Source organism: Desmodus rotundus, chromosome 11 (assembly GCF_022682495.2).
Source record: "Desmodus rotundus isolate HL8 chromosome 11, HLdesRot8A.1, whole genome shotgun sequence".
NCBI lineage: Eukaryota > Metazoa > Chordata > Mammalia > Chiroptera > Phyllostomidae > Desmodus > Desmodus rotundus.
Window position 1 is genome coordinate 2,031,786 of NC_071397.1, and position 25,987 is coordinate 2,057,772.

At 60.5% G+C, this 25,987-nt stretch overlaps 1 protein-coding gene across 2 annotated transcripts in view; it reads left to right on the forward strand.

The window, feature by feature from the left end:
* ITPR3 (inositol 1,4,5-trisphosphate receptor type 3) overlaps positions 1 to 25,987 on the forward strand; it is a 62,180-nt gene that overhangs the window by 22,540 nt on the left and 13,653 nt on the right. For both annotated transcript variants that reach the window (XM_053913717.2, XM_053913718.1), the window contains 32 exons: positions 1,708 to 1,829; positions 3,549 to 3,635; positions 4,160 to 4,318; positions 4,510 to 4,608; positions 4,911 to 4,994; positions 7,232 to 7,378; positions 7,611 to 7,706; positions 8,153 to 8,203; positions 8,406 to 8,548; positions 9,377 to 9,476; positions 9,559 to 9,719; positions 10,347 to 10,488; positions 12,001 to 12,162; positions 12,927 to 13,099; positions 13,590 to 13,709; positions 14,133 to 14,315; positions 15,168 to 15,419; positions 15,504 to 15,648; positions 16,130 to 16,271; positions 16,904 to 17,103; positions 18,156 to 18,285; positions 18,796 to 18,853; positions 19,747 to 19,912; positions 20,800 to 20,964; positions 21,053 to 21,127; positions 21,538 to 21,663; positions 22,357 to 22,479; positions 22,576 to 22,776; positions 23,650 to 23,901; positions 24,158 to 24,283; positions 24,387 to 24,512; positions 25,795 to 25,915. In XM_053913717.2, the coding sequence (XP_053769692.1) occupies positions 1,708 to 1,829; positions 3,549 to 3,635; positions 4,160 to 4,318; positions 4,510 to 4,608; positions 4,911 to 4,994; positions 7,232 to 7,378; positions 7,611 to 7,706; positions 8,153 to 8,203; positions 8,406 to 8,548; positions 9,377 to 9,476; positions 9,559 to 9,719; positions 10,347 to 10,488; positions 12,001 to 12,162; positions 12,927 to 13,099; positions 13,590 to 13,709; positions 14,133 to 14,315; positions 15,168 to 15,419; positions 15,504 to 15,648; positions 16,130 to 16,271; positions 16,904 to 17,103; positions 18,156 to 18,285; positions 18,796 to 18,853; positions 19,747 to 19,912; positions 20,800 to 20,964; positions 21,053 to 21,127; positions 21,538 to 21,663; positions 22,357 to 22,479; positions 22,576 to 22,776; positions 23,650 to 23,901; positions 24,158 to 24,283; positions 24,387 to 24,512; positions 25,795 to 25,915 (4,437 nt within the window). The remainder of the gene's footprint in view (positions 1 to 1,707; positions 1,830 to 3,548; positions 3,636 to 4,159; positions 4,319 to 4,509; positions 4,609 to 4,910; positions 4,995 to 7,231; positions 7,379 to 7,610; positions 7,707 to 8,152; positions 8,204 to 8,405; positions 8,549 to 9,376; positions 9,477 to 9,558; positions 9,720 to 10,346; positions 10,489 to 12,000; positions 12,163 to 12,926; positions 13,100 to 13,589; positions 13,710 to 14,132; positions 14,316 to 15,167; positions 15,420 to 15,503; positions 15,649 to 16,129; positions 16,272 to 16,903; positions 17,104 to 18,155; positions 18,286 to 18,795; positions 18,854 to 19,746; positions 19,913 to 20,799; positions 20,965 to 21,052; positions 21,128 to 21,537; positions 21,664 to 22,356; positions 22,480 to 22,575; positions 22,777 to 23,649; positions 23,902 to 24,157; positions 24,284 to 24,386; positions 24,513 to 25,794; positions 25,916 to 25,987) is intronic.

Genomic DNA, 25,987 nt, shown 5'->3' on the forward strand with positions numbered 1-25,987 from the left:
GCAGCGAGATGTACGAGTGACCGGGGGACCTGGGAGCTCCACCTCAGCCAGAAGAAGCAGAGGACCTCCTGCAGTGGGTCACACCCCAGCTTCTTCTCGAGGGCTGAGCAGAACCCCATAAAGACACACTCCCTCTAACAAACCACGTGTGTGTTTCTGGAAGTGAGGCCCGCTTGTGCTGGTGCGCCGAGTGGGCTGGGCAGCGCAGCCCTGGGCGGCTCCGTCTGCTTTTGGGATGGCCATCTCTCCCTCCCTTCACGGAAGTTCTGTCTTCTCGGAACTTTGACTCACTCGGTTTCTCCTCCTGAGGGCACTAGGGGGCCTCTGCCTGCTCGTGGGCTGGACAGGAAATCCAGTTTCACTTTTAGTTCCCAGGGGCTGGATGACCAGTTGTACCGGAGCAGGAACATAGCCCTCCCTTTGGAGGGTAGGTGAGCGGGGCTGAAGGAGAGGGCTCCCCAGATCTGATCTGCTCCCCCAGTGGCCCCCTTCCAGCCCGGGTCACCATCTCTCTCCTGTGTTCCATGCTGCTGGAGCACTGTGCTACTGAGGGGGCACGGCCTCCAGGCTGTGAGCCCACCCCTTGCCCAGGGTGTGATTCCTTCCTGTGACGGGGAGCTCACTGCCTCAGAGCACAGCCCTTGCTCCCGTCGGAGAGGCGCGGCCTCCTGTACCAGCATTTCACCTTGGCCCTAAGTCCTCCATCCCCTCCCACCGCATTCAGTATAGGGTTGTCCAACTCACGCCTCCTTTTGATAAGTAGAAAAACCTGACACCCTTCTGGAGTTTGGGCCTATGAAAACGAATAGTGTTTAGTGTGCTTTCCAAAATAAAAATTGAATGGTGAATTTGTTCCTGGAAATTTTTTTTTGGTGGGAAAGGAAAGAGGTCTTTATTAAAATGTTGCACAGTTTGAGAGGCTCATCTCTTCTGCAAAACACAAACAAAAACCAGCTCTTCCCCCAAACGCCAAAGCCCAAAACAGTGCCCAGAACTCCCGCCCCATCCTTATCTGTCCTTTGGAGTCCGAGGCTGCTAAGCGGGCAGCGTTCCGGTTTGTTCCTGGAAGTCTGATTGGCCCCATCCTAGGTCAAGTTCCCTAGGGTGGGAGAATTATTTGAGGAGAGGTCTCCGGAGAGTGAAGGAGCCTCGCTCGCCCAGGGCAGGGGATAACGGAGGAAGGGGGTGGCTTCAGAAGGGGAAGAGGAACCTCAGCCTGGTCCCACTGGGAGCTGGGGGTGGCTGGCACACAGACGGTCTCCCAGAGGCCGGGCTGTTACCTCTCTGCATCAGCCACTGGGCGGGCTGTCCCTTGGGAGAGGCTGGAGGATATAACTTCTCAGTCATCTGTGGGCAGGATGGCAGCTGGCCAGAGAAAGACGCAGGTGTGAGCTGCCAGTCGCCAGTGTCCACGAAGGCCAGGCACAGACAGGGCGAGGGGTGAGGGCCCAAGACCTTCTGATAAGCTCGTGTGGGGCAGAGGGCAGGTGTCCACGTCTCAGCTGGGACCCTGCTTTCAAACCTGCACCTGGGGCTTTCCATTCCACTCAGTACAGGAGGCTCCAGGTTCTTTGGGGTCCTGCCTCTCCCGCCTCCCCACCGGGGAGCTGAGGTGGGATGAGAGGGCAGGGCTGCAGGCCGGGGCCTCCCGAGGGGGAGCCCTGAGCCCGGCATGACCCCGCCTCCCCCACTCTCGCCCCGCCGCAGACTGCCTCTTCAAGGTGTGTCCCATGAACCGCTACTCGGCCCAGAAGCAGTACTGGAAGGCCAAGCAGACCAAGCAGGACAAGGAGAAGATTGCCGACGTGGTGCTGCTGCAGAAGTTGCAGGTGCGTGTGCAGGTGTGCGCCCCCCTGTGCGTCGGGACCGGGGCGCTCACGGAGGGCCTCTCTTGCCAGAGCTGGTGGGCCCCGTGGCGGAGTTCAGGGGTTTTTAAAGCCCCGGCATACAAGAGACAGGTGTTTGCAACCAGGTGAGGTTGCGGGGGGGGGGGGGGGGCAGTAGTGTCCTCTCGGTGACCCGCTCATCTACATGGCCCCTTGGTGCCACTTGGAAGAAGGCATCCCCACCTCCAGGCTGGCACGGCCCTGTGCCAGGGCACGTGGTTCAGCGAGTGGAAGGCGGACTGGGGTTCAGCTCCCACCAGCCCTTCAGCCGGACACGTGGTGCCACGAACAACCCGTGCTGCTGGGCGTGGTTTCCACGGGCCCCAGGGAACCTGATTGGAGGACTAGTCTTAACTCCTCCCCTTGTCTTATAGAGTGCGGGGCCTGGGCTGTCCACGGTCATTCTGTGAGTTTGCAATAGGGACTAGACAGCGCCTGGGTCTCTGAGCCTCCTTGGGTTCCTTGGACACACGGACGGTGCCCGGTGCCAGGGCCTGTGGTTGCTCATGGGCATCTCGGGGCAGTGACCCAGTCACAGTCAGGGTGGTCCTCTCTGGACAGAGCGCGGGGCCCAGAGCCCAGGCCCCATGGAACAGAGAGCAGGAGGCTTTGTCTGGGTCAGCACCTTTGCAGCCTGCCTTTGGGACCCCCTTTGCCCTGGTGCCTCCACCCCCATGCAGACTTACCTGTGTCCCTTGTCCTGAGGAGTCGGCGTGAGATGGGGGAAGGGTGGCCCTGCCCCACAGCTGTGCATTGGGCTGGAGGGGGTGCTGGTGTGGGCTGCCTGAGCTCTGTTATAAGTACCCCCATCTCCCTCCCTGAGCTGGGGGCTGTCACAGGCTCCTCCCTGCTGCTGACACAGCCCAAGTCTGAACTGGGGATCTGGCCTGGATGCGGGGTCCTCACAGGTGCACCAACACACATTCAGAACCACATGTGGTCACGGCCACACACTGTGGGTCTGCGGAAAATTGCATGTACACAGCGAGACTCCCCAGCAGCCACCCTCACCCCAGCCTCGGTTGCGAGACCTGGGTAATGGGACTGAGGAGAAGAAAGGGGCAGAGGGGCCAGCACTCTCAGTGAGTGCCTGTCAGATGGGGGCGACAGAGCCCCTGCCTCCAGGAACCCTGTCAGACGGGGGCGACAGAGCCTGTCCTGGGGCAGCTTGCAGTCGAATGTGACAGAAGTGCCTAAAAAGGTGTCCCTCATGGGATGCAAACCAACTCCTCAAGGCCATCAGAGTTGGATCCATCAGAGTTGGTTGTAGCCGGTCTGGGAAGGCTCCCTGGAGGCAGTGGCCTGGGAGCACACACAGTTTTGGGTGGAGGGTCACAGTGGAGGAGGAGGAAGCGGTGACACCAAGCATGCCTGCCAGCATTTGGGCTGGGGCAGGGTCTTGTGTTGGGGCATCAGGAGTCTGGTGAGATAGGGGTAGTGAGGCTCAGCTTCAGTGTCTGCTGGGGTGGGGGCTCTGGGGCTGCCTGGCATGTCCTCTCCAGAGGGAGGTGATGGCGGACCCCAGGCTGCAGGCTGTATGGCCTCAGGCTGCCCCTCCACGCTGGGAGCCTCACTCCCTCTCAGTAGTGGGAGGGAGCGGGCCAGGCAGCCTCTGTACAGTGTCAGGGGCTGCGTGTGTCCACCGTGCATATGTCTGCACAGCACGCAGCCCAAATGGAGCAGAAGCAGAACGACACCGAGAACAAGAAGGTGCATGGGGACGTCGTCAAGTACGGCAGTGTGATCCAGGTGAGGCCCTGCGTCTCCCCCTGAGGATGCCTGGGCTGCTCTTGGGTGAGGGGTGCCAGCTGACATGCCCTCTGGGAGTTTTGTCCCCAGTGGGTGGCTCTGGAACCGTCCCTGTGAGTGCGTATCTGCTTCTGTGGGAGGCATGAGTAGCTGTGTCCAAGGGTGCGTCTTCAGTGCGGCAGCCACCAGCACAGACTTTGGAGCCCCGTGGTCTGGGTTCAGGTCGTGGCCCTGTGACAGAGGCACCTGACCTTCCCGGTGCCTCTGTTTCTCCACCTGTAAAGTCAGGCCCGGGACGGCACTTCCGCCTTGGCTGCTGTAAGATCATATGCGATGACGCTTGCAAGGTGTCCAGCACAGTGCTAGCTTCTGTTTTTGTGATCGCCCGGGAGCCCGACGGGTGTGCGTTTGTGTGTGTGACTGCGTGTGTCTTGGTCTGTCTCTGTGTGCGTCCAGCTGTGCCCGAGGGCCCAGCGGGTCCCCCAGGGACCCCTCTCTGAAGGGCTGGCCCCACCTGCCTCCAGCTCCTGCACATGAAGAGCAACAAGTACTTGACCGTGAACAAGCGGCTGCCGGCCCTGCTGGAGAAGAACGCCATGCGGGTGACGCTGGATGCCACGGGCAACGAGGGCTCCTGGCTCTTCATCCAGCCCTTCTGGAAGCTGCGGAGCAATGGGGACAATGTGAGGATGGTGCTGGGCTGGGGGGGCCTGGTGGGAGGAGCAGGCCACAGCTGCAGAGGGACTTCTGTAGGGTCTTCGATGTGGGGAGTGAATCAGGTCACGGGCATTTCTTAGAAGGGCAGACTGAGACCAGAGAGAGGCCAGGAGGCCTGGCCCTTCCCACCCTCACCCTGGCCCACCTGTCCCCATAGGTGGTCGTGGGGGACAAGGTGATCCTGAATCCGGTCAACGCTGGGCAGCCTCTGCATGCCAGCAATTATGAGCTCAGCGACAATGCCGGCTGCAAGGAGGTGAGCGGGGTGGTGGGACCAGCCCTGTGGGGGTGAGGTGACCCCACACCTCTGAGGGTACAGCCCCCCTTCCCCACCTGTCTCCCAGCATTGCCCCCATTCTCCACCCCACAGGTCTGCAGCCCCAGGGCAGCTGGGCTGTGGTCTGAGGGCCCGGGCTGGGAGAAGACACCCCCTCCTGTGCTCTAGTGGGGGTGGGCTGGGCTGGTCCTCCCCTCGCCCCTCTCCAGGCCTTCAGTGCTGCCCACTTCCCAAAGGCTGGGAGTCTGCCTGATGTCAGGGGTCTCTCCGCCCTTCCCCAGGTCAACTCCGTAAACTGCAACACCAGCTGGAAGATCAACTTGTTTATGCAGTTCCGAGACCACCTGGACGAGGTGTTGAAAGGGGTAAGAACAGTACCCTCCACCCCTGCTGGCTACCCAGCCCCTGCCCCACAGGTCCCGCCTCCTGCCCTGTACGCAGCCGCTCCCTGACTGACCCCCTCTCTGTGTGCCCCTGCTTGGGCTCTGCAGCCCCTCCAGCCTCCCCCACCCCCCAGGGGCCTGCCTACCAGCCCCACCTAGACCACCCCTTTTCTTGTCCCTGGGCTCACAAGCCCCTCTGCGCTCTCTCTAAGTCCTGCCTGGCCTCAGTTTGCTCTCTCGCTAGGGGTGTCAGCAGACTGGGCTCCCCATCACCCGCATCGGAGTGGGCCACATCTTCTGAGCACTCTGTCCCCTCCCCACACCTGCTGCGTGGCTCTGCGCCAGGCCCCTGGCCCTGCGCCCTGTGCCCTGGTTCCAGATCTGCGGGTGTGGGTGCTGGAACATAAGGGGTTGGCAGACTGGGAGGGGATGAGCTGGCAGGGGGGACTGCACTGGGAAATACCGCAGTAAAAACTCTGGGAGGGACCAGGGCCGAGATTGGAAGGAGGGCTGGAGAGACCATTAGAGTAACCCTGAAAACCAGATGTGGGTCCTGAAAGGGGAGGGTTCGGAGGCTCCTCAGGGGTTGTAGGGGGCAGAACCAGCCTATCGGGGTGCAGGCAGCATGTGGAGGGGAAGGTGGGAGGGGCAGATTTAGAGGTAGCAGAGAGGGTCCAGCTCCTCAGGTGGGAGGATCAGCAGGTACACGTGGAGGTGATATCTGTTAAAGAGACAGGGGGCAGGCCCTCGAGCAGTTACCTCAGGAGGCCACCCTGAAGCTGCATTGCTCCCTTTGCCGTCCTCCCCCAGCCAGGCTGCTCTGTCAGGCTTTCCTGTCCCCCTCAGGCTGTCTCACCCTCTTCCTCCCTCCCATCTCCCAGCTGTTTCCCATCTACCCACGCTCTGTGCCTTTCTCTCCCTTAAACCTGTACATGGTCCGCACACAGCAATCAAGGCTCAGCCTGTGTGCCACCTCCTCCCAGAAGCCTTCCCTGATTACACAGTCCAGCTCTAGATCTGTGTAGGAAAGGAAACAACCCCGGCCTGAGCCCTGAGGTGCTGGCCACAGTGGTTTCAGTGAACCTGTCACGGCTCCGATGACAGGTTCCAGGCAACTTGGAAGTGAGGCCTGAGCTAATGAAGCCTGCCCTGTGTTTGCTGCCACCGTGCCTGGGTACAGAAGTCACTGGGTCTGCCATAGTAACGGCCCCAATCTTTGTGTATTCATTCATTCCTTCTTCGACCCACTCAGGCATGCACGCCACAGATGCTGGCTGAGAACCTGCGTCCAGCGCAGCGTGGGGAAGACAGAGAACGCCCCTTAGTGATAATAGTGGGGGTGGTGGCGGCTGCGGCCTGAGAGCCTGCTGGGTGGCAGTGCACTGTGGGAGGAAGTGCGGTGGACAGAGGAAGGCACGGATTCGTGTCCCATTTGTCACTAGCACGTGACCGTCGACCGGGCACTTACCTTCTGTGTACCTGACTTTCTCCACCTGTAAACTGGGGATGGTGATGTTCGTGCTCGGGGTTGGTGTGTGGGTCAGGTGGGGAAGTTCGTGTGAGCCGCTTGCACGGCAGCTGGCAGGTGGTAAGGGTGTGGCGTTACTTCGTTACACAAACCAGAATCCTTCATAATTTCCTCAAGGAGGTCATAGTATTCCCATTTTATAAAAGAGGAAACTGAGGCCCAGAGATAGGAAGGGACTTACCCAAGGTCGCATAGCTTACACGAGCAGAGCCAGGACCCAAACGTGGTCTCAGTGTCCAAGGTCACGGAGGTGGAGGGGAACAAACAGGCCACGGTCCCTGCACCCCGGCTGCTTCAGTCCAGCGGGGAGCAAAAGAAATGGGCACGATGTACCGACAGCCGGGCAGAAAGGGCTCAGGAGAGGTGCCTCCAGCCCTGGGAGATCCCTCCTGCCTTCATGGAGGGGAGACTGGAGACTGGCCTTCAGAGGGCAGGTGGGGTTTGTAAAGGTGCTGACTGGGGAGGGCAGGTTTGAATGTGGAAGGCTGGGAGGGCTCTGGGGGAGAGCGTGTCCACCCCAGCTGTCTGGGGTTCTGAATTTGGGGTCTGGCTGAGGATCCCGGCTGCCTTCTCCTTGGTGGGTCTGCAAGGAACAAGTGGGGCTCAGCCAGCTGTGCTGCTCCTGGGGCAAGGTGCCGCTGGCCCTGGGAGGGTCCTTGCCCCTCCTGAGCCTGAAGTCTGCTGCCTGCAGGGAGACGTGGTGCGGTTGTTCCACGCGGAGCAGGAGAAGTTCCTCACCTGTGACGAGTACAAGGGCAAGCTGCAGGTGTTCCTGCGCACCACGCTGCGCCAGTCTGCCACCTCGGCCACCAGCTCCAACGCCCTCTGGGAGGTGGAGGTCAGAGCCTGCTTCTGGTGCCCGCCCCGGTCCTCCTCTCCAGCTCTGGGCTGCACCCCGCCCTCTTACTCCATCCCTGGGGGCGTGTGGTGGGCGGTTGCCCCCATCTATGCTCTGAGCCCCTCTGGAGCCGAGGGGCCAGGAAAGGTCCAGGAGCTCTCCAGGCCCCCCGTCCATGCTTCCCCCTTTGAGCACCCCCTTCCTGGATAGCCTCACCCCTGTACCCCCTCAGGTGGTCCACCATGACCCTTGCCGCGGAGGAGCTGGCCACTGGAATGGCCTGTACCGCTTCAAGCACCTGGCCACGGGCAACTACCTGGCTGCTGAGGTGAGCAGGGAGGCAGGTGGCACCCTGGGAGCTCAGGCTGTGTGTGCTGGTACGTGTCTGTGGACCCGGGCTTACCTGCAGTCATGCCTCTGCTTAACACGTATTGTCACATAAGGGCACGGCTGTAAATGAGCCTAATAAATGGCACCACCCCTCCCGGGCGCCAGGGGCTGTTCCAGGCACTGGGACACAGCGATGAGCACAGTTCCCAGGCCCTGCAGAACTTCGACGCCGTGTCCGTCTGCAGTGCCCAGGCGTGTGTGTGTTGAGGCACTCGTATGTGTGAGCGTGTGTGTGATCATCTGCGGGTGTATGGAGAGGGGCCATGGAGGGCCGGGTGGCGCTGCCTGCCCTGGCCCAGCTCCATACCCAGACTCCGTCTTGGGTGGAGGTCATGCGGTACAGCCTGGTGTCTGACAGTTCCCCCATTTTGTTTCTCTCCCTAGGAGAACCCCAGCTACAAGGGTGATGCCTCTGACCCCAAGGCAGCTGGGGTGGTGAGAACCAAAGCAGGGCTCCGGGGCCAGGGGAGGAGTGAGCGTGCTCTGCCTTGGGGGTGGGGGCAGCGGGGGGGGGTGGGGGCTATGGAACCCTGGGAGGTGGGCTGGAGGGAGAAGGCCGCTCAAATGGGATGCTGGTGGCTTCAGGGGGCCTCAGAGGAGGGAGGGGCTCCTGCCTGAGTCGGGGTCTTCACCCCAGGGTGCGCAGGGCCGCGCGGGTCGCCGCAATGCTGGGGAGAAGATCAAGTACCGCCTTGTGGCCGTGCCCCACGGCAACGACATCGCCTCGCTCTTTGAGCTGGACCCCACCACGCTGCAGAAGACTGACTCCTTCGTGCCCCGGTGGGTAGGCGCTGTGTGCCTTTGGCCTGGGGCCTGTGTGGCCTGTCCCTCTGGGGATGGAGCTGTGAGACGTGCAGGCAGCTAACCACCACTGAACCTGCGCCGTGTGCCAGCCCTGGGTGCCACCTCCTCTCCAGGGTTCTTCATCAGCTGCTTGCCGCAGCGGGTCTGGGTGCTCGGGCACAGGCCACACGAGTTTGTCCAGGGTACACTGGGTGGAGGGCTGGGGTCCCTGACCTGTAAGGCCCCCGACCCTGAGATGCTAGGAGGCAAGTAACACGAGGAAACTCCCCAGGTGTCAATCAGGCATCAGCCCACGACCTCAGGCAGCTGAATTGACCTTGGTCCGTTATTATGCCCTGTCAAGAGGGAGTATCAAGTCCACCCATCCCCTGGCTGATCGGAGAACAAACTGAGTCACTATAGGCCCATAATCCCTTACCTGAAACTCTTGGGGCCAGGTGTGTTTGGAGATTCAGATTGCTTTTCATTTCAGAAGGTAGTTGTATTTTACAGTCAGAGTCGTGAGCAACGCATGCACGTTAACACTGAGTGGGAGGTCTGGACAGCCTCGTTTGTCCGAAAGAATTTTGGTCCCAAGTTCACAAACAAGCCTTGGCTTTGGGCTTGGGGAGTGCGGGTGGGAAACGGAGCGGTTAGCACAGGGCCTGGGGTGTCGGCTGGTCTGTCCTCTGGCTCCTGTCCTGGGGGGGGCGCACCCCTGCCCTGTGGTTGCGGGGTGTGCTCGGTGGGGAGACGTGAGGCCGCTGGGGCTGGAGGGTGGTGGCCAGGACGCGCTCTGTGGTGCACTTGGCGCCCTGCCTGCAGGAACTCCTACGTCCGGCTGCGACACCTCTGCACCAACACGTGGATCCAGAGCACCAGCGTGCCCATCGACGTGGAGGAGGAGCGGCCCATTCGGCTCATGGTGAGGGCCGCCTGGGGCTGGGGGGCCGGGGCTGGGTCCCCAGCCTGTCCCTGCGTGCCCTCGCTGACCTCTGTCCCGGCAGCTGGGCACCTGCCCCACCAAGGAGGACAAGGAGGCCTTCGCCATCGTGTCAGTGCCTGTGTCTGAGATCCGAGACCTGGACTTTGCCAACGATGCCAGCTCCATGCTGGCCAGTGCTGTGGAGAAGATGAACGAGGGCTTCATCAGCCAGAATGACCGCAGGTGGGCCGCAGGGCAGGGTTCCTGAGAGGTTCTGAGAGGACAGAAAGTCTTTGTTCGGGACAGGGTCTGCATTTCGTGAACAGAGGAGTCACGAAGCAGAGAAGCTGGGCGGGCTGGGCTGGGATGGGACGGGGCAGACAGAGGTGGGGACTCGTCCTTGTGGTGTCCTGAGTGGTGCTGTGCCCCTGCCTTACTGTCCATGTGCTCCCCAAACTAACCCTATAATACAGCTATCGTTGCCTCTGTTTTACGGACTGAGGTTCAGAGAAGTTAAGAGACTTGTCCAGGGTCACACAGCTAGGAAGGGGCAGAAGAGAGATGCAGAGCCCCTCGCACTGAACACCCCGCCTCGTGCCCTGTTGTTTCCTCTCAGGTTGGGGTGTGTGGAGAGCTTAGTCTTATGGGGCGCCTTGGACTCCTGGGTGGGTGGGGTGGGGTGTGTTTGAGAGCAGGTCGGGGTGAAGCTGGGGAGGGAAGTTGAAGGCCAACGGTGGGCTCTGGAGAGCCGTGTTTGGGGAAGGGCTGGTTGCCCATGGAGGTAGGCAGAGAGCACGAGGCGGCTGGGCCCAGGGAGCTCTCACAGGGTCGGCACCTCACGCTTGTCACCTCTCCTGTCCTTCTGTGAAGGTTTGTCATCCAGCTGCTGGAGGACCTGGTGTTCTTTGTCAGCGACGTCCCCAACAACGGGCAGAATGTCCTGGACATCACGGTCACCAAACCCAACCGGGAAAGGCAGAAGCTGATGAGGGAGCAGAATATTCTTAAGCAGGTGGCTGTGACCACGAGTGGGACCTGCAGCCGCAGGCCTTGGGGGCGGGGCAGGCGACAGGGAACGGCGCCTTTTGCCGAGAATCTGCCACTTCCCATCTCCAGTTGAGCTGCAGTCTCCCTGCAGTTTCTCATCACCCCCTTTTATTTTTTCATTTTATTTATTTGAGAGAGAGAGCGAGACATCAATTTGTTGTCCCACTTACTGATGCGCTCATTGGTGGTTTCTTGTATGTGCGCTGACTGGAGGTCCAACCTGTAACCTTGGCGCATCCAGGTGACGCTTTCACCAAGGGAGTTACCCTGCCGGGGCTAGTCATCACCGCCTTTTAATGAAAAGAGTATTTATCGAGCACTCACCATGTGCCGTGCGCTTCCCGAAGGGCACGACATGCATTGGCTCATGGGGTCTTACCAACCTGGGGGAGGCCTGTTACCACCCCGTTTCACCCATGAAGAAACTGGGGCACACAGGTTGGAACACACAGCTAGGAGGCAGCAGGGCCAGCATTTGAACTCAGGATGTTGGTCCAGAGCTTGTGCTTTAAAATTGTTTTTCTAAACTTTTATTATGAAAGCTGTCAAATATCGAGACAGTACTGAGAGAATAGTAAAGCGAGCACTGTACGTACGTCCACTGCCTGAAGGCGCCGTTACCATCGGCCAGTCAGGCTGCGTGTAGCTCTGTGCCTCAGCGTCCCTCCTCCCAACGTCCGTCCGTCCCCCCAACCTCCGTCCTCCCAACGTCTGTCCGTCCTCCCAACGTCCCTCCTCCCAACCCCTGTCCTCCCAACCCCCGTCCTCCCAAGGTCCCTCCTCCCAACCCCCATCCTCCCAACCCCCATCCTCCATGCACGAATTTCGAAATCAGCGTGCCTCGCCCCTAAGGTTTTCAGCGTGCACCTGCTGAGAATAAGGACGCGGTAGTCATAACACCTAAGAAAATTAGCAGTAATACCAAATCCGTATCATATTTCTCAAAATGTCTTTTTAAAGCTTGTGAGGTTTTTTGTTTTTGGTTTTTTTTTTGGTTTTTGGTGTTTTTTTTTTTTATTTTTTTAACCAGGGTACCCAACTAAGATTTCCTCACTCCATTCAGTTCTGTCTCTTTGGTCTCTATGCTAAGAATAGTTTTTCACTCCGACCTGTTAAAATGTTTATAATTACATTTTTTAAAAAAATGAGATAAGCCTGTGTCTCATCTTTCAGGCTCTGGCCTGGCCTGCCTTCTCCCTTCGCCTCAGACCCCTTTGCAGGCATCGAGCCAGGCCCGGGGTCCGAACTGGGATCAGAATGCCCATCGGCGAGGGGCGGGCCGAGGCCAGGAGGAGAGAGAGAGGGCTGGGACTGGGGCTGATGGTGGGTGGGCTGAGGTTGTAGTCCATCTCAGAATCAGCTTCGGGTACATGTGGAGTGGCTTTGGGGCAGGGTCCATTTGGGGGTTAGGGTTCCTGGGACTCTTAGGGGTGCGGCAGGTGTGAGGTGTTCCTCCTCACTCGCCCTGCTCCCCCAGATCTTTGGCATCCTGAAGGCTCCCTTCTGCGACAAGGGGGGCGAGGGCCCCCTGGTGCGGCTGGAGGAGCTGTCGGACCAGAAGAACGCCCCCTACCAGCACATGTTCCGCCTGTGCTACCGGGTGCTGCGACATTCCCAGGAGGACTACCGCAAAAACCAGGTGCCCGCCTGCCCGCCCGCCCTCTGCGATGGCTCGAGCCCTCCAGTGTCCCTACCCTGCTCGCTGGCTTGCTCACTCCCTCACTGGCCCTTTCCTCCATTCAGCAAATACTTGGCGAGGCGCACACTGTGTGCCGGGCACTGTTTCAGGCCCCGGGGTGGGACGGGGCTGGCACGTAACCTGGTTCTGCTCGGAGCGCTTTGTGCTGGCTTTAGTGCTCTTTTGCTGCCCGAAATTCTTATTTTTTAACAGTTGAAATCAACCCCCTCCTTTTTAAAAAAGAAAAAAGATTTTATTTTTTAGAGAGAGAAGGGAGGAAGAGAGGGAGAGAAAGGTCCATTGATTGCCTCTTGCACGCTCCCAAGTGGGGACCTGGCCCGCAACCCAGGCATGTGCCCTGACTGGGAATCGAACCAGCGACCTTTCAGTTCGCAGGCCAGAGCTCAGTCCCCTGAGCCACACCAGCCAGGGCGCTGTCTTGAAAGTCTTAATTTTTGAACAGGGGTCCTGCTGTTTAGTTTTGCACTGGGCCCCACAAATTATGTAGCTGGGCCTGCCAGACAGGCGGGGTCCCTCCCTCCTGGAGGTTCACTCTGGCGGGGAGACAGAACGTGCACTGAGTAGCTATATTGTATTAACCCTCTTGTGCCCAGGGTGGGCTTCCTCTCCTGGACCCCCACCTTTCTAGGGTCGGGGTCCCCCGCCCGTGCCAGGGGGTCTGGAGGAGAGCTGCACCCCCTGATGCCCGCTTGTCCGCCCCGCAGGAGCACATCGCCAAGCAGTTCGGGATGATGCAGTCCCAGATCGGCTATGACATCCTGGCCGAGGACACCATCACCGCCCTGCTGCACAACAACCGGAAGCTCCTAGAGAAGCACATCACTAAGACCGAGGTGGAGACCTTTGTCAGCCTGGTGCGCAAGAACCGGGAGCCCAGGTGGGCCCGCCGCCCTTCCCTGCTGTGCCCGCTGCCTCCGCCCTGCCCAGGGCAGAAAGTCAGCCTCTGCTGGCTGTTAAAACACTGACATCTGCCTCTGTTGGTAAATTGCCTCCTTTCTGAGAGGCCCTGGCCTTGCCAGCCTGTCCCAGAGCCCCTCCCAAATTGGGCCTAATCTGGCTGCAAGAGGCTTGCTGCCTGGGGCGGCCCAAGGCCCTCAGACCCTCCTCTGGTTGCAAAGTCAGTGCCTGTATTGAATCCATTGTTAAATATTTTGAATATCACTCCTGTCCTTGTGCCTCCTTTATCCTGGTCCCCTGAACCCTGCCTAGCCTCCCCCCTCCCCAGGGTGGTGCCCCTGTCCCTGACAGCCCATCTCCAAGCTTTGGGGACAGAGCCTGTAGCAGCCAGCTGGGGAAGGGGAGGGTGGGCTCTGTCCTCCGGGCCAGCCTCTGAGGTCCCTCCCCTACCCCTGCTGTCACCACCCCAGGTTCCTGGACTACCTGTCCGACCTGTGTGTGTCCAACCACATTGCCATCCCCGTCACCCAGGAGCTCATCTGCAAGTGTGTGCTGGACCCCAAGAACAGCGACATTCTCATCCAGACCGAGTGAGCAGGCCTGATGTCTCTGCCCACGCCCGGTGTCCTGCCCACAGCCGGGCTTGTGCCCTGCCTGGCTCCCCAGCTGCCTCAGAGCTTGGGCCCCAGCTGGGTTCAGGCTAGAACTGGCACCCGCGCTCTCCTCAGATAATGGACCCAGTACTTGCTGTGTGCCTAGCTCCGTGCTGGCGAGGGGTCGGGGGGGAGGGGGCACAGGAGAAGGAGCCAAGGCCCCCTGCCCTCGAGAAGCTCATGGTTTCTTTGGGGTCCCGAGCTGTAGGGGGTCCCCATGGGAGGCCCCGTAGGAGTCTGACTGGCTCGCAGTCAAGCTCCGGGAGGCTAGGATGATGTGGCCGGGCCTGCTTGGGAGGACTCCGGGCCTGGAGTCCTGCCCTGGCCCCGCTACCTGTGATGGGTGGCCTTGGTCTGCAGGCTTCGGCCGGTGAAGGAGATGGCCCAGGCCCACGAGTACCTGACCATCGAGTACTCAGAGGAGGAAGTGTGGCTCACTTGGACCGACAAGAACAATGAGCACCACGAGAAGAGTGTGAGGCAGCTGGCCCAGGAGGCGCGGGCTGGCAACGCCCACGACGAGAACGTGCTCAGCTACTACAGGTGCCCACCTGCGCACCCCCCCCTCCGCCCCCCAGTGCTTCTGTGCCCTGTGGCCTTCTCAGGAGGCCTCAGTCCCCCCTGAGCTATGAGCTTCCGCAGCCTCAGTGGGGCTCCGGCCTCCGCCGCACAGCCTTCACCAGAGAGGCTACCTGAAGGATGACCTTGGGGCCGGAGGAGCACTGGGTGGCCTCGAGGCCAGGCTTGGCTCAGGGACAGGCCTGAAGGGAACCCAAACCTGTCCCCACACACGCATCTCACAAACAAGAATACTGCATCACACTTACCAAATGTTCACTCTATACCCGGCACCGTTCCAAGCCCTTCTTTCACCCCATCACGTACCTAAGCCTCGACAACCCTGAGAGGTAGGGACTGTCATCGTCCTGTGTGAAGTTGAGGAGACAGGTGCAGACAGGTAAAGGAACTTGCCCGAGGTTACAGAGCTGCGAGGGGTGAGCTGTGGTTCTGGCTCCGGAGCCCCTGGCAGGTAATGCAGGGCTGCGCTGGAAGCAGAGGGCATGACGTCGCCCGGTGCGGAACAGAGCTGCTCAGAGCCCGCATCTCTGCAGCCCCTCCACGCCCCGCCCCTACTCTTCCAGTTCCGCCCTCACTCCTGCCCCAGCCAGGCCAGAGAGCACTTTTATCCTTAGCAAGCTGGGAGAAATTCGCAAGTACTCATAAACCTAGACTGTTTTCCCTGTCGCCTTACTCAGAATTGTGTCCTTTCCATGACAGTGGCCCGTGCAGTCCAGCCTAAGTCCCTTTGCCACTCTTTTGACTGCTCAACAAGCCTGGGCTGTGCTAATGGCCCTCGGTAGCTGCCCGGTCCTCACCGTCCTCCCTGCCCCGAAGGTACCAGCTGAAGCTCTTCGCCCGCATGTGCCTGGACCGGCAGTACCTGGCCATCCATGAGATCTCCCAGCAGCTGGGTGTTGACCTGATCTTCCTGTGCATGGCAGACGAGATGCTGCCCTTCGACCTGCGCGCCTCCTTCTGCCACCTGATGCTGCATGTGCACGTGGACCGCGACCCCCAGGAGCTGGTCACGCCCGTCAAGTTTGCCCGCCTCTGGACCGAGATCCCCACAGCCATCACCATCAAGGAGTGAGAGGGGTGAGGGAGGCAGGGTCGGGCGAGGCGGAAGGGGGGGGTCCCAGGGATTCTCAGACGCACTGCCCCCACCCCCAGCTACGATTCCAACCTGAATGCCGCCCGAGACGACAAGAAGAACAAGTTTGCCAGCACCATGGAGTTCGTGGAGGACTACCTCAACAACGTGGTCAGCGAGGCCGTGCCTTTTGCCAACGAGGACAAGAACAAGCTCACCTTTGAGGTGCGTGGGACTCCGTGGGGCTCCGGCGTGCCCCCTCACTGGGCTTCAGATGCTCCCTGGGGTGGGGTGTGGGATCCAGGACCTCACTTGCCTCAGTAGCCCCAGCCAGTGCAGGGGCATAGACTGCTGAGGCTTCTCTCCCGACCCCGGAGAGCTCTGTCTCCCCCTTGTCCTCTCACCGTAGGTATCTGGACCCCCTCTCTCCTACAGGGCACAGGCCACTGCCGGGAGCCACCCCCCTTCTTCAAGTTTCTGTTCTGTGTCCTCCATAGTAGCCTCCTTTGCAGGCCTCTCCTCCTCAGTAGCCCACTAGGGCCAGGCGGCCCTTGTCTGGGACCCCTGGTTCCATGTCCAGGCAGCCCCACTATCTTAGAGGAACCGCATCCTCATTACACCTTCTTAGCTCCGGTTTCCAGAGCTGGCCCCGCCTGTCACGCTTTTGCCACGCCCACTCTCACCCAGCCCCGCCCCTTCTCCGCAGGTGGTCAGCCTGGCACACAATCTCATCTACTTCGGCTTCTACAGCTTCAGCGAGCTGCTGCGGCTCACACGCACGCTGCTCAGCATCATCGACTGTGTGCAGGGGCCCCCCGCCGTGCTGCAGGCCTACGAGGACTCCAGCGGTGAGGCTCTGCCGCCTGGCCATCCTCCGCCCCCTCAGTTTCTCCCTCACCTCTTCCTGCCCTGTGCGGCCTGCCTCCTGGCTCTGCCGTGAAAGGGTGTCCTTCCCCCGATCCCCTGCAGCCTAGGCTGGGCCTGCGGGGGCCCCTGCCCAGGCGCTGGGAGACCCCAGGCGCTGGGAGAGATGTCTTGCAATGCGGCTTTGTCTTGAGGGAGTGGGGAGGGGGGAGGGGAGACACAGCCCCTGCCTGGGAGGCTCCTGGTTTGGTGGGGGGACATAGTCCTCCCACTGGGGAGTGCGAGGAGGAAGAGGGGACAGCCCGAGGGGTGCGGCCACAGCCCTGCCCTTCGGGACACCTGCAGGCGGCATCAGCTTGTCTAAACAAAGTGCGTAGAGACGGACGCCTGGCTTTTAGTGCTCTCCACACAGTGGCCCCTCGGTTCCGCATGCTCTGCAGCGGCTGCCGTGACGTCCCACGTGAGAGATCTCACCAGTTTCCCACATGCTTCACCTTTGCCCTGGCCCTCGCCCCTGAGCGCGGCTTTGCCCTGCAGCCGAGGAAGACAGAGTCAGACTGGGGGCCCCCGCTGTGCACCTTCTGTGACCCCCCCACCCCTGCTCTCTGCTCCTCAGGCAAGAACGTGCGGCGGTCCATCCAGGGCGTGGGCCACATGATGTCCACCATGGTGCTGAACCGCAAGCAGTCTGTCTTTGGTGGCCCCAGCCTGCCTGCCGATGCCGGGGCCGCCGAGCCGCTGGACAGAAACAAGTTTGAGGAGAATGAAGACGTTGTGGTGATGGAGACCAAGCTGAAGATCCTGGAAATCCTGCAGGTGGCCGGGCCAGGAGCGTGTGGGGGGTGCTGGGGACAGGCCAGGAGAGCTTGGGTGGGGTGGTTCTTCTCAGGTTGCAGTGGCTGGTACTGGGGGAGGCTCCACGGTGGTTGGCAGTTCAGTACAGTGGTTCTCAGTGTGCGGCCCTCCGACCAGCAGCATCAGCCTCTCCTGGGGCTTAGAAACTCATGTTCGTGGGCCCCGCCCCACACTTACCGACTGCAGACACTGGAGGCGGGGCCCAGTCTGCCACGACAGGACAAGCCCTGCCGGTGATCCGGCTCCATTCCCCCCTCTGTCCAGGTGAGGAAAGGACAGGGGAGGGGGCTTTTCATGGACGCACAGATTTTGAAGCAGAGCTAGGGATTCGAGAGCTGTTTTTCTGGCAGGGAAGATGCAGTCTTTCCTCTTCTGGGCAACCCTGTCCTCCCTGCCGCCCGCAACTCTTGGGGAAGGGGCCAGTAGGGACTTGAGGAGGGCTGAGGACCCTCACTTTTGCCTTGCTGCGGTGACTTCTGTCAGAGGAGGGGCTTCTGGCTCATTCCCAGGCCTGGGGCTTCCAGGTCTGAGTCCTGGGCTGTGGTCAGAGGCTCTGTGCCCCATGAGGATGCAGGCCGGTCGAGGGCGTGTCCTCCCTATGCACAATGGCCTCGCGGTCTGCACAGCCCTCGGTTTCCTCCCTCCCGCCCCTGGGAGCCTTAGGGTCCATTTGGAAGGGCAGGATGGGAGGGTGAGTGTGGGCCTTTGGATCTGGGGAGCTGCTTCCCTTTCCTGCCAGCGGCCAGCCTGGGAAGGAGGCTAAGCGGTCTTTGTGGGGAGTGGTCTCTCCTCACTCTGAGAGGAGGTACAGGAGCTGGGGGGAGGGCACCCTGGACATCCCTGGGGAGAAGGGTCTTGGCTGTGTTGGTTGTAGTGTCCTGGAGTACCCCCAAAGAGCTGTGCTGAGTGCTGGAGCTCCTCTGGGGTACCTGTCACCACTCCCACCGCCGCAGGAGCAGGATTGGTTTCCTGTCTTCGGACCAGTCCTCACCCCACCCTCCCTCCTTCTCCAGTTCATCCTCAACGTCCGCCTGGATTACCGCATCTCCTACCTGCTGTCCGTCTTCAAGAAGGAGTTTGTGGAGGTGTTTCCCATGCAGGACAGTGGGGCTGATGGCACAGCCCCTGCCTTCGACTCCACCAGTGAGCCCCACCCCTGCCTTCGCCTTGCCTGAGGCAGAGGCTGACCCTCCTGGGGGGGGCACAGCAGCCACCGGAGGAGGCTGGGGGACACTCGGGCTCCCCAGCCTTGCCCCGTTTCCCAGCCGGCAAAAGCCTTTCCTCTCCATCGTCTCACATAACGGCCATAGTGAGGGGGGAGGGCAGGAATCGTCTCCTTCATTTTCTGAATGGGGAAACTGAGGCCCATGGAGGGGCAGGGATTGGCCCAAGGTCCTAGCCGGTCAGGAGCTGAGCCAGACCAGGACCCCCAGCCCAGACCTCTGCTCGCCCCTGCAGGGCAGTGGGGCTGCCCCGGCCCCTGCCCTGGTTGGTTCCGTCTCCACCCCAGGAAGGGGCAGGCAGACGGCTGCCACCCAGCCAGGTGTAGAAGGGGGTGGTTTGGGTGTCTCTCTGCTCCCTCACCCCTGTGCTCCCCATCTTTCCTGCACATGGCCCCCACCTGTGCCCATCTGCCCCTCTTGCTCCCCACAGCTGCCAACATGAACCTGGATCGCATCGGGGAGCAGGCGGAGGCCATGTTTGGAGTGGGGTAAGGGTTGAGGTGGGGGCTGTGTATGGGGTTGGGTAGCTGGTACTGACACAGGCTTGAGACCCCCACGGGATGGCCTGCATTTCCCAAGGCTGGCTGGCCTCTGCCTCCTCTGTCATTCCCCAGCTTCCATGCAGGGCGTGTGTGCCTCTGTGCGTCAGGACTTGGCCAGGTAGCTGGAAGGATGTCCCCCACCCCCGCCTTGGGGACATGCGGCCTACTCTTTAGAGGGCTGGAGTGGGGAGAGGGCTGGGAGCTGGGGGCTCACCACTTCTGTGGCACGCCCTTGTGTCACGTGGGGGCTTTGGACCCCTTCTGAGATGGCATTTTAATCACATAAAGTTACAAAGGAAACCTGTGGTACGAAGATACAGTTATCAAAATACTGAAGGAAACAAACTTGAAGTGACAGTTTTTTTGCGTGCGTGTTTATTAACACATTAAATAACAAGTTGTGCCCGGGTGTAATTAGTACCATTACTTTGAAGCAGCGATGGATGTAAACAGTATTTCACAATTTCTGTAACAACTCTGAAGTGATGTGAAAACATCCGCGATGTTTCAATGTCACAGGTACTGCTAATTTTTTCTCATTGAAGAAAGTGCTACATTTTGGTGGGAGGTTGATAAAAATAAAGATGTAGCTTTTTCTCGTACCTGTTCATGGCCCCAGCTCTGTCCATGAGTCCTCTTGAATCTCTGCTTCAGCTGCTTAATCAAGGGGAGTCCTGTGGGACCCGAGGGGGCGTGGGGGCCACTTGGGGAGCTCAGGGCCGTGGCTATTTATCAACTGGTGAGAAAACGCCAGTAGTTTCAGTAAATATCGCGTTGGGCGCCGGGGCTGCTGAATGGGTGCCAGGGAGTGCAGCGTCCTCGCCCGCCCGGTGCCGCAGGAAGACGAGCAGCATGCTGGAGGTGGACGACGAGGGCGGCCGCATGTTCCTGCGTGTGCTCATCCACCTCACCATGCACGACTACGCACCGCTGGTCTCGGGGGCCCTGCAGCTGCTCTTCAAGCACTTCAGCCAGCGCCAGGAGGCCATGCACACCTTCAAGCAGGTGCTGCCCCCGCCTCAGCACCCTGGCCCTGAAGGAGTGGGGAGGGAGGCCCAAGGACCGCCTGGCCCATGCAGCGAGCAGGCAGCTTCCCTGGCCACGCACTGGCCTGCGCTGGGCGCTGGGGGTTAGCAGTGATGGAGGGGGAGCTCACGCTTACAGCACATTTGGGGGTCTTGGCCTTGCTGAGCTCTTTAGAGGCGAGGGCCAAGTCTTGGGTACTTTTATCTCTTCTCATTCTGGCTCAAGACTCCTCATTACTTACGATGTGGACAGCCCTTGACAGTTTGCAAGCTCTATCACGCACACCTCTGCTAAGTGCTTCAAATCACGCCTGGCATGCGGTCAGTCCCCGCTAGGGCTCTGTTGTGGTGATGTCCTGTGGTCTCGGCGGCTCCCTGTGAAATCGGACTGGCACTGAACAAGTGCTTGCTGTGTGTACCAGGCACTGGGCATTGGACTTGCATTGCAGAGTCCCTGCAGCAGCCCTGACAACGTGGTTACCGCTCACTGCTGTCTTAGAGAGGGGCAGGTCGAGGGGGTCAGGCTCCAGGCCCCTCTTTCAGCCGCCTCTCAGTGCTGCCCTCTACCCTGGTTAGGGTCCGAGTGAGCAGGTGACAGGCTACAGCAGCATGTGACATGAGGCAGTGAGTGACTGAAGCCGGGTGATGAGGCAGCTCATGGCAGGGAGTACAAGGAGGGCTGCAGCCATGAGGGAGGGCTTCCTGGAGGCGGTGGACTTACAGACATTGAGCGGGATTTGACTCGGTGCAGAGGAATGGTGGAGGGGAGATGCCAGGAGCAGAGCCTGAACAGAATGGGCTCTCAGACGCTGAGGCAGTGGTCCTCAGGTGCCTGTCTCCCTGGGCACACCCCTCCTCTGCCTTCAGGTGCAGCTGCTGATCTCGGCCCAGGACGTGGAGAACTACAAGGTGATCAAGACGGAGTTGGACCGGCTGCGGACCATGGTGGAGAAGTCAGAGCTGTGGGTGGACAAGAAGGGCAGCGGCAAGGGCGAGGATGTGGAGGCAGGCAGTGCCAAAGACAAGAAGGAGGTGTGCGGGGCTGTGGAGAAGTGGGATGGGCCCGGGGCAGGGGGCGGGGTGGCTGGGCCTGGCTGACCCCAACCCCCTGTGTCCCCAGCGGCCCACAGACGAGGAGAGCTTTCTGCCCCCACCTGGGGAGAAGAGCAGCGAGAACTATCAGATCGTCAAGGGCGTGAGTGGTGGGGGTCCTGGGGGTCGGGTCTGCCTGCCCGGAGGCTTCGGGGGCCTGGCCTCTTCCTCCCTTCCCCCAGCTCTGCTGGCCACTGGCCCTAACAGTAGACATCTTCCAGCTTTCCTTGAAAGTGCAAAACAGCCCTGCCAAGGTCCAGATGGAATTATTTTAGAGCTGAAGGAATTTAATGAAATTCCATTTCACAGTCATATTGTTCTGCTTGCTTTCACGGGGGGAATTGGGTTTTCGTGCTCCCCTGCCTTGTTCTGGCGATCTGACTCGGGGGCCACGGCTCCTCCCCCTTCCTGCCCCCCCCCACCGTGTGGGCTGGGACCGGGCTGTGGGGGGCTGGGGGCAGGGGAAGCCGGAGGAGGTGGGAGGGAGCTCTGGGCTCTCCGCTCTGCCCCCAGATCCTGGAGCGCCTGAACAAGATGTGTGGCGTCGGGGAGCAGATGAGGAAGAAGCAGCAGCGGCTGCTCAAGAACATGGACGCCCACAAGGTCATGCTGGACCTGCTGCAGATCCCCTACGACAAGGTGACCCTGACTGCTGACCGCTGACTGCCCAGGGCAGCCTCACCCTGAAGCGCAACTCCACCCAAACCACCAGTACCCAGTGCCGGCCCAACCCATGCTCACCCTGACCTTTTCCCCTGACCTGTCCCCTGACGCACCCGGCCCCTCAATACAGTCTGAATGTCATCTCAGCCTTTGGTCCTCTGCCCGCCGTCCTGACCCACTTGGACCTTGATTTGACCCTAGCCGCGCTCGGATTCTTGACCCGGACCCCAGCTTCTGTCGCCTTCTCTGGTCTAATCCTGATAGGTTCAGCTTTGCCTCGACTGTTGGCCCTCAGCCTCTCCCTGACCTGTGATGTCAACTCTGGCCTCATCCCGACCCCTGACTTTAGTTCCTTACCTGGCCTCTCATGCCAAACTTAGCCCCATCTCAACCTCTGACCTTTTCACCCCTCACCTTGACTGACCTTGGTCTTGAAATGTCCCAATCTTCACCCTGACTCTTGACCCTGACATCATCCCAGCGCTCACAGAACCCCGACCCCTTACCTGTGCTCTCCCACTCCAGCCTCATCCTGTCCTCTGATGCTCAGCCCCTCACACTTCCCTATCCTGACCTGGAGGCGCAGCTTTTACCTTGAACCCAAGCCCCGATATGCCCCCACACCTTCCTCCTGCGGGGGGCCCAGCACCCTCTCCCCTCTGTGCCCAGGGCGATGCCAAGATGATGGAGATCCTACGCTACACACACCAGTTCCTGCAGAAGTTCTGTGCGGGGAACCCGGGCAACCAGGCCCTGCTGCACAAGCACCTGCACCTCTTCCTCACGCCAGGGGTGAGGGGCGGGGCGCGGGGCGGGGCGGGGCATGGAGCGGGGCGGGGCGTGGGCGGGGCTGCCGGACCTCCTCTCTGACCCACGCCTGCTCCGCAGCTGCTGGAGGCAGAGACCATGCAGCACATCTTCCTGAACAACCACCAGCTCTGCTCCGAGGTCGGCGAGCCCGTGCTGCAGCACTTCGTGCACCTGCTGGCCACCCACGGGCGCCACGTGCAGTACCTGGACTTCCTGCACACCGTCATCAAGGCCGAGGGCAAGTACGTCAAGAAGTGCCAGGACATGATCATGACCGAGGTGAGGGCGGGCCGGGGGCCTCGTGGGACTCGGGTGGTGGCCGCGGAGAGGGGCTTGGGTGGCAGGACGCAGAACCTGGGCGGCCAGGCCCAGAGTCAGCGGGCCACAGAAGGAATACCGGGCTGTGGAGGGGCTGCAGCCGAACAGAACTCGGAGGAGGGCCTGAAAGAACTCAAACATGCATTCCCTCATTTATCATTTATTGTCACTGATTTAAAAGTACCTGCCTGGTGCCGACGACCTTGTGTACCTGGGGAAGTCAGTCGAGTATAAACTTGGGGATGGGGGTATAGGGACTATGTCCTTTGGGCTCACTGCCAAGGCCCCAGCACGTGGCACATAGTAGGGGCTCAGTAAACACCTGGCGGCTGAAGGCATGCAGGGTGGGGGCTCTGCCTGAGCGTCCCCCAGCATGGGGTGGGCAGGAGAGGAAGGCGCCAGCCTTGAGGCGGGATGAGGGGACTCACAAACGGCGCACAGTGGGCTGGCACTGCTGCGCGATGTTGGCTGCTCCTTGCTGTAACGTTACAGGGACGGCACAGTCGCTGACGGGAGCAGACGCACTGTGCCCCCCCGATGGTTCAGATTACACGCTGTGGGAGCACGGGAGGGAGGGATTAGAAAGGGCTCCTTGGAGGAGGTGCCTCTGAGACAAGCCCAAGGGGGACTTCTTTCCCTACTGGAAGAGGGGGTACTTTCCGGGTCCAGGGTTTGGTGTCTCTGATGGCAGAGGGCCCCAAGGGTCAGGAAACCCCAAAAACTCAGGTAGGGGAGGGCAGGGGTCAGAGTCCCAATCTCTCCCTGGGAAGCACAGGATAGGGGTGGGGCCCTGCTGGACCGAGGGGCCAGACACGTGTCCCCTCCTGCCTGCAGCTGACCAACGCAGGCGACGACGTGGTCGTGTTCTACAATGACAAGGCCTCGCTGGCCCACCTGCTGGACATGATGAAGGCTGCCCGGGAAGGCGTGGAGGACCACAGCCCCCTCATGTACCACATCTCCCTGGTGGACCTGCTGGCCGCCTGTGCCGAGGGCAAGAACGTCTACACCGAGATCAAGTGTACCTCCCTGCTGCCCCTGGAGGACGTGGTGTCCGTGGTGACACATGAGGACTGCATCACGGAGGTGGGCCGTGTCCACGCGGGGACAGTGGGGACTGGGAGAAGTGGCTGCATGTGGAGGAAGACTATGGGGGATGGGTGCTTGACCCAGGCTGAGCGGCCCACGGCCCTGGGAGGTTAAGGGTGGTGGATGGGACTTGGGAGGGTGGTGGGGCTGTGGGCGGAAAACAGAGGGCAGGCTGGAGGTGCAGTGGAGTGCAGAGACAGCCTGGTGGGCGGCGCCCCTGTGCATGCCCCTGACACCCCGCCCGGCTCCCCAGGTGAAGATGGCGTACGTGAACTTCGTGAACCACTGCTACGTGGACACGGAGGTGGAGATGAAGGAGATCTACACCAGCAACCACATCTGGACGCTCTTTGAGAACTTCACCCTGGACATGGCTCGGGTCCGTCCCCATGGTGGCTGGTGGCCCGCAGCCTCCCAGGGGTGGCCATGGAGCGGCCCATGTGCTGGATGACGGGCTCAGGAATCTGTCTCTCCTGCCCCAGGTCTGCAGTAAGCGGGAGAAGCGCCTGGCTGACCCCACCCTGGAGAAGTATGTGCTGACTGTCGTGCTGGACACCGTCAACGCCTTCTTCAGTTCCCCGTTTTCTGAGAACAGCACCTCCCTGCAGGTGAGCTTCCCTGTCCCTGACAGCTTTGCACGGGGAGTGGGGAAAACCAGAATGCATGTTCGTGTTTGCTGCTTGTGCATGAAGACATTGGGAAGGCTGTACGAGAGGACCAGTGAACTTTGCACAGTTTCTGTGATCAGACGGAGGTGGGAGCCACACTGTACCGTAGAGCAGGAATCCTTAAGTTTGCCTGGTGTGATGGGTCCGGGGTGGAGGGGATGTGGCTACACTGACTCACCAGAGTCAAGGTGGGCAAGCTCACCATGTGGACAGCAGAGCCAAAGCCGAAATGGGGAGAGTGACGTACAGAGAGGCTCAGTGTCGGTCGCCGTGTCCCTAGGACCGACACAGGAAGGCTGGCCGGTGAGCGGGGCTCTGACTCCACTCACTGAAGGGGTCACAGCCTCGCAGCCGATGTTCAGACTTCACAGCCCCAAAACCCCAGAATGAGAGAGAGCCAGGTTCCCTTGGGCAAGGAGCCCGCGGGCAAGGAGCCCTGCAGGAAACAAATGGAAGGGGCTGCCTATAGGTGGGGGCACAGAGGGGACAGTGTGGCTGAGAGTGGGCAGGAAAACGTGGGTCCCCTCACAGCAAGGGTGGGTTTATTTTGACACCCATGTGTTTGGGCCCTGGGACCTCTTTGGGACTCTGGTCATTTCAGCATTCCCTACTTCTCATCTGCCCCAGGGGCAGAATGTGGGAGAATGGGGGTGGGGTCAAAGATAGGGGTGAGACTTCTTAAAGTGTGCCTTTTTATTACCTTTAAAAAAATATTTTATTTATTTCTAGGAAGGGGGAGGGGGGAAAAAAGAGAGGAAGGAAACATCAATGTGTGGTTGCCTTTTGCATGCCTCTTTCTGGGGACCTAGCCCACAACCCAGGCATGTGCCCTGACTGGGAATTGAACTGGTGACCCTTTGATTTGCAGGCCGGTACTCAATCCACTGAGTCACACCAGCCAGGGCTACCTTTTGGTTTTTGAACCATGTAAATATATCACTTCTTCACAACATGAATTTATTTAAACATCTTTTAAAGGAAGAAAGGGTCAGCAGTAGAGCTGGAAGCCCCAGACCTGGATCTTGGGAGCTCTCCCGGGGCTGCCGTGGGCAGTTGGCGGGTTGGGCACAGAGAGGGGCACCTTTTTCCAGCTGGCACAGAGCACGTGGTAGCTGTTGGAGACTGCCGCTCCACCCATGCCCTTCTCAGCGGGCTCTGGTCCCTGGGCCGGCTGCCCAGGGTGGAGGGCGGGCCAGGCTGCAGCCACTGTCGCTTCTCGCAGACACACCAGACGATCGTGGTGCAGCTGCTGCAGTCCACTGCGCGGCTGCTCGAGTGTCCGTGGCTGCAGCAGCAGCACAAGGGCTCGGTGGAGACCTGCATCCGGACCCTCGCCATGGTGGGTGAGTGTGCCGGGGCGCTGGCTGGCTCCCACCACCCCTGCCCCACAGGGACCCCTGCCTCACAGCAAACAG